General features: G+C 35.7%; 1 protein-coding gene across 4 annotated transcripts; it reads right to left on the reverse strand.

The window, feature by feature from the left end:
- Positions 1 to 2,423: 2,423 nt before the first annotated feature.
- On the reverse strand, positions 2,424 to 9,225 carry LOC126967050 (facilitated trehalose transporter Tret1-like). 4 transcript variants are annotated; one of them, XM_050811379.1, is made up of 5 exons: positions 9,068 to 9,225; positions 7,483 to 7,621; positions 4,879 to 4,982; positions 2,998 to 4,793; positions 2,424 to 2,837 (listed from the first exon to the last, which is right to left on the reverse strand). In XM_050811379.1, exons 2-4 carry the CDS (start codon positions 7,488 to 7,490, stop codon positions 3,634 to 3,636), a joined length of 1,272 nt encoding a protein of 423 aa, XP_050667336.1. In that variant the 5' UTR covers positions 7,491 to 7,621; positions 9,068 to 9,225; the 3' UTR covers positions 2,424 to 2,837; positions 2,998 to 3,633. The 4 variants fall into 4 exon arrangements, with proteins under 4 accessions (XP_050667336.1, XP_050667333.1, XP_050667335.1 ...); XM_050811376.1 differs by having other exon boundaries at positions 2,998 to 4,982; XM_050811378.1 differs by having other exon boundaries at positions 2,801 to 2,837; positions 3,152 to 4,982.
- Between the last annotated feature and the right edge of the window lie 3,529 nt (positions 9,226 to 12,754).

Genomic DNA, 12,754 nt, shown 5'->3' on the forward strand with positions numbered 1-12,754 from the left:
TCATCGGCACTATGTGTCTTATTGCGAGACGCGTTTTGTAACACAGGTTTCCAAGTTGGTGGCAGAGCCCAACCCTTGTCTCTATTAAAGTTAGGTCGACGGTCAATTTCTATGTCTTCTAGCAGCTTGCGAGACACAAAGTTTTTATTGCGAGCCAATACTTTCACCCTATCGAACCTAATATAATGTGACGTGTCGGAGTTTAGAGCGTGCTCTACCACTGCCGTGATATTGCTATCTAACTTACGTACTCTGCGGATGTGCTCGGTGAGTCTGGTTTTTATGTTGCGTCCCGTTTCATCAATGTAGCTTTTGCCGCACTCGCAAGGAATTTCGTAGACGCCAGGGCTCTCCAGAGGGTCCCGATCCTTAGGGCGACACTAAATGCCAGCGACCTTGAGCGATATGAGTTCACGGCTGCCGGCCCGCCATCTATGTAACAGAGCCAATATTTTCAAAATTCTTGGGTGGAAAACAGTTTATATGCTTACAATCCTCGTTATTCACTACTAATCTGAATAAATGAACCTACACAAAAAGTACCAGATATAAGAATTACTTTTCTGAGAGAAGTACCAAAAAAGAGCGTCATGCCATACCAAAAAACTTGTTTAACTTCAAAGAAAAGTGGTAGTTCAAAAAGGCTCAGCAGTGTTAACTATAACCAACAGCAAGCATTAGTAACCCACAAATAAGACTTAAGGATATGTGTGACAGGATTAAGAAGTGTTCATAACTCGAAATGCTATACTTTCACCACAAAACTAGTCTAAATACACCATGTTTGCGTGTTTTCTGCTTACTCTTCGCCTTTGGAGATCGTAGAAGACTACCAATCTACGTCAGGGGGTGGAAAATCGTCCTAATGCTATATCTACGGCGTAATAGGTGTCCAATTTGATCCGTTACCCCTCTCATGTACGGTAGATATGCCGCGACCCGCTCCACATGTTGAGGCCGCTGTTTGATGGTCGGGTTTGCCAATCGATAACACTGTCTGATAAAGCGTGAGTAAAGCCGTATTAACAGATAATTTAATAATGACTCACGAAAGTTTTAATAATTGAATCTAAATTCATTCATTTTTTCAGTGATGTTATAAAAAATTGGTACTCACTACACGGCAATAACTATGTACAATAAACTTCCCGACAACTATAAAAGCGTACTTTTAATAAATTCAAAAGAAGAACGCATGAGTTGCTTCTAAATAAATGCCGTTATAATAATTTTTCATTCTGAATTATTTAGTATAGTGATAATCTTATGTAACTTATCTATAATACCTAACGGTTATGGATATTTTAAAGTTTTTCATTATCACTATGTTGACATTTTAATCCTTACCGGTTTCTTTTTTTTTTGTTTAATTTAATTTAATGTAATAATCAAACACAAATTATTATTTTATTCATATATATTCGATGCATACCCTTACAAACTAATTTATTTTGTATATTACAGTCATTGTAAAATACTCTATTGTTTGAAAAAATTGGCTGTTGTATTTCTTGTTTGTTCTTTTTTTCCGAACATTATGGTAGATTCAGTAATTTAAAAGAACAATTTATAGATCAAAAGTGCTTAGTTAAAGCCTCATTGAATAAAGTGTACTTATTTGACTTTCAATTTTTTTTATGTCTTCCATTAAAAATTTCTTCTTCTGCACACAATAAGGAAATTCTTGTCACTATCGCGCATCTTGTAATGTTGCTCGCACGCGAAATGCTATAGAAATGACGCGAGTTGCCGCTTACTGCAGTTGTAGTGCGATAGGTACCGTCTAGCGACGTGAAGCGACGCGCAGCGCAGTGCCGCTGTAATGCGTTCCGACCTTTACACTGGTAAAATGTGTTAAGCTCATCAGACCTTTTTTACCAGTGGGAGGCTCCTTTGCACAGGATGCCGGCTAGATTATGGGTACCACAACGGCGCCTATTTCTGCCGTGAAGCAGTAATGTGTAAGCATTACTGTGTTTCGGTCTGAAGGGCGCCGTAGCTAGTGAAATTACTGGGCAAATGAGAAATTATTATCATAAAAAAAAGAACTTATTACGTGCATTTTGTTGAATAAATAAATCATTCATTCAAAAGTCTGGTAATCGGCAGGGCATGTCTAATAATCTTGTAAGGTTGTTGCTGTTTGCAATATCAGAGATTCTGACTTAACACAATTAAATATTTTCACATAAATATTTTATAATTTTATAGACTTTGGTGAATTTTGCTTATCGAATGAAATAGTTCACTATCTCAGGTCGGGTACCAATGACCGACGAAAATGCAGACCAATATCTTTACCACATAATTTCACATTTTTTTTTCATTATTATATATTATCTTTTTAAAATAATAATAAACTATACATCAGTTCGAGGGTCAGGGTTTATCAACCATTGGTCTCTAGTCAGTTACAGGGTCAATGAACTGATGATTAATGAATTTATTCAAGTCTTTTCGCTAATAGTATGTATAAACTTGTAACAAAATGTCTGTGGATGTTAATAGTTGAATCAATTATACTTTTTATATATGGTTGGTTTTTATGACATTAAAATTCATAGTATTTTTTTTGATTATTAGTGTCATTTCCGTCACCTACACAAATAAAGTGATTTTGATTTGATTTGGTTTCATTACAAAAAAGAAAGTGAATCTAATGAAGGTATAAAAAATTAATTTAATATTTTTTTACATACCTTATTGAACTTACACAATCAATTTCAAACCAATTGCACAATGTTTATTAAAATTTAAACTGAAAATAACTGCAGAAAGTGAATCTAATGTAGGTGCATAAAATTATAAAAAATAAAAACTTCATATTTTTTACGTACCTATTTGAATAACAATGATCAATTACACTTACACAATCTATTACACAATGCTTATTAAAAATTAAACTGAAAAAGCCTACATTTCAAAAAAGAATCTAATGTGGATCTAATGTAGGTGCAAAAAGTTATAAAAAATAAAAACTTCATATTTTTTACTTACCTATTTGAATAACAATGATCAACTACAGTTACACAATCTATTACACAATGCTTATTAAAAATTAAACTGAAAAAGCCTACATTTCAAAAAAGAAAGTGAAACTAATGTAGGTGCATAAAATTATAAAAAAAAAAACTTTATATTTTTTACGTACCCATTTGAATAACAATGATCAACTACAGTTACACAATCTATTTCAAATCAATTACACAATGCTCATTAAAAATTAAACTGAAAAAGCCTACAAAATAAAATACCGACTATTTTTTTTTAATAAACATAAAAATAACGACACTTAGTGCGTTGTTTACAATATGATGCAAATGGTAACAATATCAATGTCAGCAATTACTTCTAAATTCTAAAAGTAGGCATTACTATTTATTTTTCATTGTTTTCTAACCTTAAAAAGGTCTTTTATTTTACTCTTTTTTTTAGTAACGATAGTCGTTGGTGGTAGTTATTCCGTAGATACCAATTACTAGATGCTACTTATAATTAAATTATAATAAATGAAAAACTGAATTAAATTCGTAAATAGCATCTTCCATGAAAGCTATTTAAATCATCCTTGGGTTTCGACATTTTAGTAAATTTGTCAGAATAATTATCACACTCAGATCGAAACACGATCTTTTATTCACTTAAAGTATTTTTCTGCTCTAAAAATCCTAAATCCATTGCTATATTATTTTTTTGGCTGTCGCCGCCATTGATCCTTACTGACATTTCGTCTTCAGCTATTTCTTCTTTGATTTCTATTCCACCTTCTAGAAGCAGTCTTTGTATTTCTTGAACAGTCTTATCTTTTGTTTCTGGCAAATATTTATACACTAATACAATAACAACAGAAGTTGACAACCCACTCAATAAAAAGAATATGTGCATTTCAAAATTTTCAAATACAACGGGAGTAATTTTTATAGTAGTTGCGATTAATGTTGACATGACAATAGCGCTAAGTGAGAAATAAATGCTTCGGTATTTAATTGGTGCTAATTCACCACAAATACATGGACCTAATATAATTGGACCACAACTAACTGCGGTTGAAAATATAGTTAGCAATACTATAGTAAAGTATTGATTCTCAGTAATAATTGAGCTCTTAATGAGATACATGTACAGTGACAAAATAAATAGGAAGAGAACCTCAGTTAGGCTGGTGTAAATAAGTATTTTTCTTCTTTTACAATACTTTGAAAGAACACATCCAACGTACATCCCCAAAATAGTAAATCCATCTAATATTAACATATCGTTATATGCCGCTTCTTCGGTAATCGTGATTTTCCTTATAATTGTTATAGCGTATACAGAACAGGCCAATTTGCCTGAACAAATATATAGGAGACTTGATAAAACTGTGAAAATAATAGGCTTATAGATTGTCTTTAGCTTTATGACTCCAATATATTTCAAAAGTACTTCCCTAATGCCTTTATTTTGACTATTTTTTGATAGTTTTGTCTTCTGTAATTTGATAAGACATGATAATTCCTTTTCAGAATTAGTATCTTGTCCGTTGAGCCACCTGTGGATTTTAGCACATTCGTCGAATCGTCCTTTACTAGCGAGCCACATTGGGGATTCTGGCCACAAGATAATTGAAGAGCTCAACACACAGCAAACTGTCATCACAGTAACAATATTCTTCCAATGATAGTATGCTCCGATAACATTTGCAACCCAAACGCCCCAAAAGAATGTTGCAGCCTTCACTGTAAGGAACACTCCCCTGTATTTAGGCGATGTATATTCAGTAAATATCATAATTGACACTGTCAAAGTTGATCCTGGAAGAACACCAATTATTATTTGACTGATGACGATTTCCATAATCGTCGTGCTAAATAACAGCACCATTGTACTAATCAATACCAAAGTCCATAAAAGAATCGATGGAGCTCGTCTGCCATAGAAGTAAGCCATTATTGGTAATATAATTGTCCAAGGTATACATGAGTAAGATGTTATTGTAGAAGCTGAAATAAAAAAAAATGGTCAGTAAACTCTAAGAGTAATCGCGAGAGTTTAATAAACTCTTATCTTTCATTAAGAAATTAAATTAATAATAATTCATAGTCATCTGTTCAAATAACTCGTGCAAATGCTTCGTTATCTCAGAGTCTTTTTACATTGTGTTACGAATATTGTGATAAATTGCTCACTATTATAATTATGTAATGCCTACTAATATTATACATGTGAATGTGAGTTTGTTTGTAACGCTTTCACGCCTAAACCACCGAACCGATTTTGTTAAAATTAAGGACAGAGATAGACTAGAGCTTGATAGAGGAACTACCTTTTATTGCAAAAAATAAATGGAGGGATTGAAATTTGTCATTATCGAATATAAAACCATGAAAGTTTGTGTTTAGGCACTTGATAAGAAATAATTTATAAATATTTGAGCATTTTTGAAACTTTGACCTACACGGGGATGAAACAGGAGATTAATGTTCATAGGGATATACTATTAAGGAGACTGCCCACAATGACAAGGGATATCCGCTGTATCATAGAAGAGCGCTGCCGGCAGAAAGAGCAGTTTATATGTGTATTATTTGAAAAGTATTCTTAAAAAAAATGCATAAAGTAACTATTCAACGCGGACGAAGTTCCGGGTAAAAGCCAGTTTACGGTTTTTATTTATGAAAATAAGGGACGAGACGAGCCAGACGCTCAGCTGATGGTAATTGATACGCCCTGCCCATTACAATGCAGTGCCGCTCAGGATTCTTGAAAAACCCCAAAAATTCTGAGCGGCCCTACAACTGCGCTCATCACCTTGAGACATAAGATGTTAAGTCTCATTTTCCCAGTAATTTCACTCTATACGGCGCCCTTCAGACCGAAACACAGTAATGCTTACACATTTCTGCTTCACAGCAGAAGTAGGCGCCGTTGTGGTATCCATAATCTAGCTGGCATCCTGTGCAAAAGATCCTGTCACTGGTAACCTACTCATAATATGCCTAAATAATTGCAAATATTCATCGCAATCGGAAGAATTGTATCGAAGCACATTATATACGAAAACAAGGATAAGAAATTTTATCTTACATTATTTCTTATTTAATTTTATCTGACAAACCAACAAATGCACAAATGTAAATATATCAACAAGGAGACTTAAAACTAGAAGACACATAGCAAAAATATCAATAAATGGCATGTACAAAAGATTTAGAGACATACAGATTATTTAAAGTGGTGTAACAAAAATTATAGTATCTTCTAAAAATTAGCTCCCTTACACAGGGAGTCAATGGCATCACGACGAAAGCAGTTTGATGTGGAATTAAATAAATTGTGTTGCTGATTATTTTAAGTAAGTAAGTATATTAAGATGGTACGCCAGCGGTGTAATTCCATACAAACGTATTTCCCTTTTTTCTCCCTGATAATGGTTCTAAAGAGGAAATTTTTTGTCATAAAATCAAGATATTCTAAAGCTATGTCGGTTTGTTGTTTTTTTCAATCAACTAACGATAAAAGAAAATATGACTCTTCAAACATCGTAAAAAATGACATTTTAATGACGAAATCGTAACAATTTTAAAAGGTTTTTAAGAAAAAAGGAAAACCTAACGACACAGACTCGTTTTTCCTGAAAATATTGCATCACAAATTATTTTGGTAGCTTCAATATTGTAGAGGAAAACAGGGGAATACGAAACTTCTATTTAGTCAAAATTTTGTAGGTAACATCGGTCTGAGCTGCATTTGTCCCTGTCGTACTCTTCGGGGGAAGGCTGGAGGTTGGCCTGTCCGGACTAAAACTTATTGGCGACAAATACGATTGATGATTGATATAGGACGTTGTATAATAGAGTTGTAGTAGGAGGAGGTACGACAAACTTATAGTTTAGGGAGACTTATAGTTTTGAAGGCACAAACCTATGTCTTCAGACGGTTAAACTGGACAAAATGAAGCCGGCCCCATTCTGAGATTTTGCATGTTACAGTATCGATTCCAGACACAAGTCTACAGAGTAATGAATGGCCCTGATATACAGCATATCATCAATATGAAGCATAAGGGATATAACGAATTTTTGCGGGACACCAGCGGGTAGTCGATAACAACCTCGAAGCTTCGATATTTTTAGTTTCTGGCGTGTGCTGCTATGGTGGAATTCGATCGGGAATCAGGAAGTCAATCAAAACTCTCCATGTGATGTATGCGGTAGAAGACACAATTTTTTTTTATTACAGTAAGTGATGGGACGTGCAGGACATTATTATCAGGATTACAAGGCAGTGCCGCTCAGGATTCTTGAGAAACCCAAAAATTCTGAGCGGCACTACAATAGCGCTCGTCACCTTGAGACATAAGATGTTAAGTCTCATTTGCCACACATTACTGCTTCACGGCAGAAATAGGCAACGTTGTGGTACCCATGATCTAGCCGGCATCCAATGCACAGGAGCCTCCCACTGGTATTGTATACGAACAAATGCAAATGAATAACATACATAACCATGATTCCATTTCCAAGCTAATAGCCTCAGTTTTATTAGCCTCCTTTCGTATTTGTGGAATGAATACAGTCGGCGCTCCAAAATAAAGTCCAAAACAAAAATGTAATATTGTTTCCCCGGAACAAATGTATGCCTATAAATAATACACTATCAATATTATAGATATAATATGATTTATGCACATAAAACAATTGTTATAACTAATACTATGATAACATACGCTTCCACGTCATGATGGATTTAATTCTAAAACTATCATTACGTGGAAGGGTTCCAATAATACTGGCAGCATTTCCGCGTTGGATAGCTAGGCTGATCCGTTGACCGAGATAGCGCTTGGGTTCCCAGTAGCCTTATTGAAGTGCAAAGATAGTATTTTGTACATTCGCCGCGCCTCTGGGCCCCACGGGCCTTGTGTCTCGCCACCAAACGGCACAGAGATGTAAGACTCACTGAGACCGACATATTTGCGACGTTTGCTGTCTTTGGCAGTCGAAGCAGCAGCCCCAACACCAACTGACGTAACTTTGACAAGAGAAGGAGCCAGTGTCGACGCAGGTCGCGTCACACACCAGCGCCCTTCCCCGTGCCCAAGCCACCAGGATCATTCCACCAGGACGCTTGCCATCGCGGCGGGTAATACCATTTGTCTCTAAAACAGCTGGTATATTAAGAGCGGCAAATGCCCTGCGGATGATATCATTAATGCTGGCGTGACGACTGATACGGTCTGCCGATTTTAGTTAGGAGTGACGCTCAAGAGCATCTACCTGAACGCCACAACTACATTGATGTGGTTCATTCAGTTTTATAAATATTATAAATTAAAATATATATTAATTGTTATAATATATTATAAATTATAAGCATAATTAATACACAGACGTCTTTGATTAGAATAGAATTTTATTAATATTATCTTCATTAGGTGATAATAAGAAATTAATAAGGATTAAACACGGATATACCAATATAAAATATTCAATATGCAGACTCAACTAACTAGTTAACTACATTTAAAGTTACGTAAATGAGGTATTTTTAAAAGTAAATAATTAAGCAACATTGCCTTAATAATTAGGTTCGTTAGGATAGGAGAACCAAAGTCACCGACACAGCCCAAATGATTGGGAAACTGAAGTGGCAGTGGGCAGGGTACATAGTTCGACGGACAGAGGGCTGATGGGGCAGTAAAGTCGTCGAATGGCGACCACGTATCGGAACACGCAGTGTTGGTAGGCCCCCCACAAGATGCACCATCAATCTGGTCAAGATCGCCGGAATACGTTGGATGAGGGCAGCGCAGGACCGAGCGTAATAGAGATCTTTGGGGGAGGCCTTTCTCCAGTAGTGGACGTCTTCCGGCTGATGATGATGTCAGTTATTATGAAAAGTAGAGAAAGTTCGTGATATATTTTAATGGGTTCAGTTCGCGTAACAGCCTGCGTAGATTCTGGCATTAAATAGCATTGTTTGTGGCGTCAACGTGGGTCGATGACTGGGTCATGCATCTAGGTAATGAACGGATATTTCCTTTGTACTGACAGTTGTTTAATAATTAAATGTAAAATTAACATACTTGTCTTAAGAACGGTAGCCAAGACATTTTTCTATTATCTTTCGGTCCACTCTCTTCGTCCATCACAATTTTCATTATAAAAACAGCACTTTATCTACACAAGGTTCATATATACATGTAAGTATATACGTCATGCCTTAGCCGACACTATTTAAAGAATAAATCATGACTGTTCTCCTTTAGTAATTAATGCAAGTGGCTGTAAGCGGCTATCTCGGTAATAATAAAACATTTAGTTATCAGAAATCGCATATTTCTTACATTAAACATGGTCGCGGTTATAAATTGACATAATTATCATATCTGGCTTTTGCTCTCAGCATCATCGTGGAAATTCATTTTGTACGATCCCGCTTTGAATTACCAGTGGGAGGCTCCTTTGCACAGGATACCGGCTAGATAATGGGTGCCACAACGGCGCCTTTTTCTGTTATGAAACAGTAATGTGTAAACATTACTGTATTTCGGTCTGAAGGGCGTCGTAGCTTGTGAAATTACTGGGAAAATGAGACTTAACATCTTATGTCTCAAGGTGACGAGCGTAATTGTAGTGCCGCTCAGAATTTTTGGACTTTTCAAGAATCCTGAGAGGCACGGCACTGCATTGTAATGGGCAGGGCGTATCAATTAGTATTTGTATCCCCTATTCACATAAAAAAAAATGTATTCATATTGTTGAAATCGTAATTGTCCGAGGCGGATTTAAACATGACCCCAGATTCGTTCTCAAAATTCCCAAGAACCTTGGAAACGATATTTTAATAGTATTGTTGCTATTTAATAATGCTCATTATATTCCGAGAAGCGGCAATTTTTTTCTCACAAACTAGCTGACCCAACAGACGCTGTTCTGTCAATAGAAAATAAAATGATGTAAGTATTCGGGAATAATGTAGTCTAAAGTTATCGGAAATATGTAATCTAAATAAGTTAATGAGTTAAAAAAGAAACAAAAACATATTTCTGAATGATTTTATTATATGTAGTAATAAAAAATGATTAGGATTAATATCGTATTAGAATGGATATAGTATATTATCCTAAAGAGATAGACATACGCTACCGCGGATATTTCTGTAGATCTATATAAGATATATCTATATCTATATATCTATATATACACAATAGATACACAATTCCATCATGCATTGTTTTGTTATATCTTTCCCCCTTATTCATAATAGTCTGCTAACTTAAAGCTTTGCTAATTCTCCTTCTGTCTTCTTCTATTGACCTAAGTCATAATGAGAAAAAACACTCCTTAGCGGCTGTTCAAAGTGAGCGGACCGTTATGAATAAGGGGGTCTGAGTTTAGACAGCGTTTTCGTTGAAAACTCCCAGGCGGCTTTTACTTTTTCGACACCTCCAACAAATTATATAAAATTTATACAAAAATGAATACAAAAACTTAACAAATTATATGAAACCTTCCTCGAGAAGAAGGTCCTCGAGAACCACGACCAAAGGATAGCCATTAGTGAAAGCAGGATGAAAATCGGTACAGTAGTTTTTGAATTTATTGCGAACAGGCACACAGACACGGCGGAGGACATTGTTTTAAAATATATAGTGATATTTCCAAATTCATTTTCTGACATTCTCAGAACCAGCGGGCGAATTTACAAAGGCTATAATACTATTTGAGTCGCGAATCAGACTCTGCTAGATGAGCTATTGTTTATGTATATTACTCGATGATACCTTATCTACCTCAGTAAAAAAAATACTCAAATAGATTTGTTTTTGTATTTTCAATGAAAATGCACGGACAAAATTTAGTGCGATAGAAAACATGTTCACTCAAATAGATAAGATTTTGTCGCGATAATTTTAAACATTACATACGTAGTAATTAAAGAACCAAATCGGCCCTTGTTTACGTATTGTAGGTTTCATAATCATTTCACATATTTTTGGGGACCAACAAGTAACGATCACACGTAATGTCTACATAGAAAATAACCATCAGTAAATATCAGTATGAAAATTGAATAGCATTTGTATCTGTAATTTTCCTAGCAAAGTCTTTGGGATTTCAGTCACTTTCTGTAGAGTTAAGAGTTTTATCAAGTTTTTGGCACAGAAAAGCCAGTTCAGTTTGCACTTTCACTCTAATAACATTAGTGTTATATAGCCTTTGTAAATTCGAAACCGGGGGTAACTAATTTGCTGTTTTGTACGACACGAGATCTGAAGTGAATTATTATCACAGAATTCCCATTTTGTTTCCAGTGCTCTGTTTTTATTGTAAGATAATAGCGGACAAGACGAAGGTTTTTAACCAGTGTGTGTTGCCAGTGATAACATACTGAACGCAAACGTGGTCGCTATGTGTGTATATCAGTAAATCGCCTGCCGACCGACTATGACGAAAGCCGTACTCGGTCGTTAAACATCTGGTGACCTTCTAGGTAGACCAAGAGCTGGCTCCATGATTTTGGAGAGCAGAGTGGTAATAGCTATAGGGTTGTAGTTTGATGGACAAGGGCTGACTAAGCCTTTTAAGTTGAGTGATTAGATAAGCGCGTTAGCACCGGCGTTAACTCAAGGGGAACACGTACTAAGCACAATTAGAGTAATGCCATCCGCCCGCTCGACTTCCTTAAGTCCACCGAAAACAGAGCTCGCCAAACAGTTTTCTGTCTGAACTGTACTTCAGGCATAGAGCTCTGACACCGCGGGATGGTCGGCGGTGTATTTCCATTGTCGTCAAGAGTTTTCGTTCACGAAAGTTTTCCACAAAGTTGTTTTCAGTTTTATTTGTGTAATTACGAGTAATTCCAGAAGTGAGGTTTGCAAGAGCGACATTTCAAGTCAATATCCTAATATGCAAAATATTGGGGTTGAGCAGGTTATGATCTGTAAAGTAGATCCTGCTAATGGAGCCACAACCTGAGAGTTGAACAAAGCTTACAAGATTTTATAAACAATGCGTCACTCGAATGGTTAACACAGTTGGAAAGAGCGCTCGCACTGAACGTGAGAAGTTGCGGGTTCGAGCCCCGCATCGTTCATAAAATGTTGTTTTCAGTTTTGATGTGAAACATCTATAGCCGCACGTAAAACCGATTTCTGGCGTGGCGACGCATGCCGTGGCGACGCGTCGCCTTGTCACAGTAATACCGTCCTCAGAGGCAATATCGAATATAACTATTACCGAAGTCACTGATTAAACGAATTAAGTAGTCACGATTTGAAATAAATTCGTAAATTTTTGAATTTAATGAAAATAAATGTTTATTCAATAAATAGTCATCGTTATCTGGAAAAAATCGTAATATTTTATTTTATCATTATGACACATTTAGTTCCTATCACAATATGTTCTTTTCTGCATATTACTTTTACAAAATAATGTCGATGTTTCACATCTGCCAGGCGTCCCGTGACGACTCACATTTTTTATTTGTGTACTCAATAACTTAACATACTACTGTCATTATTTGACATTTGTAGTCCTCAACTTGCCGTGTTTTTTCAACACCAGTGGTTAATTCCTCCAAGTTTTGCTCTCTACGTGCCATGTTGGACGTCCCAGAACTTAGGCCCGACACAGTGGGGCTTAGTACGATCACCTTTAACCGCAAAACATGCATTTAAACCATCGAATTGTACTCATAAATAATTCTATTTGTGCTTTTATCATATTGCGTTAGTAATCATGTTTATAATCTATTTTATTTAAAT

The sequence above is a fragment of the Leptidea sinapis genome, chromosome 12, assembly GCF_905404315.1.
Source record: "Leptidea sinapis chromosome 12, ilLepSina1.1, whole genome shotgun sequence".
NCBI lineage: Eukaryota > Metazoa > Arthropoda > Insecta > Lepidoptera > Pieridae > Leptidea > Leptidea sinapis.

What these genes read in the sequence shown, in the direction of transcription:
- LOC126967050 (XM_050811376.1), bottom strand. Translation starts at nt 9,142, where the DNA reads ATGAAAATTGTGATGGACGAAGAGAGTGGACCGAAAGATAATAGAAAA. An exon ending in GGCTACCGTTCTTAAGACAA is followed by an intron (nt 7,622 to 9,067) that starts GTATGTTAATTT and finishes TATTATTTATAG; the next exon opens with GCATACATTTGTTCCGGGGA. An exon ending in GGAAATGGAATCATGGTTAT is followed by an intron (nt 4,983 to 7,482) that starts GTATGTTATTCA and finishes TTTTTATTTCAG; the next exon opens with CTTCTACAATAACATCTTAC.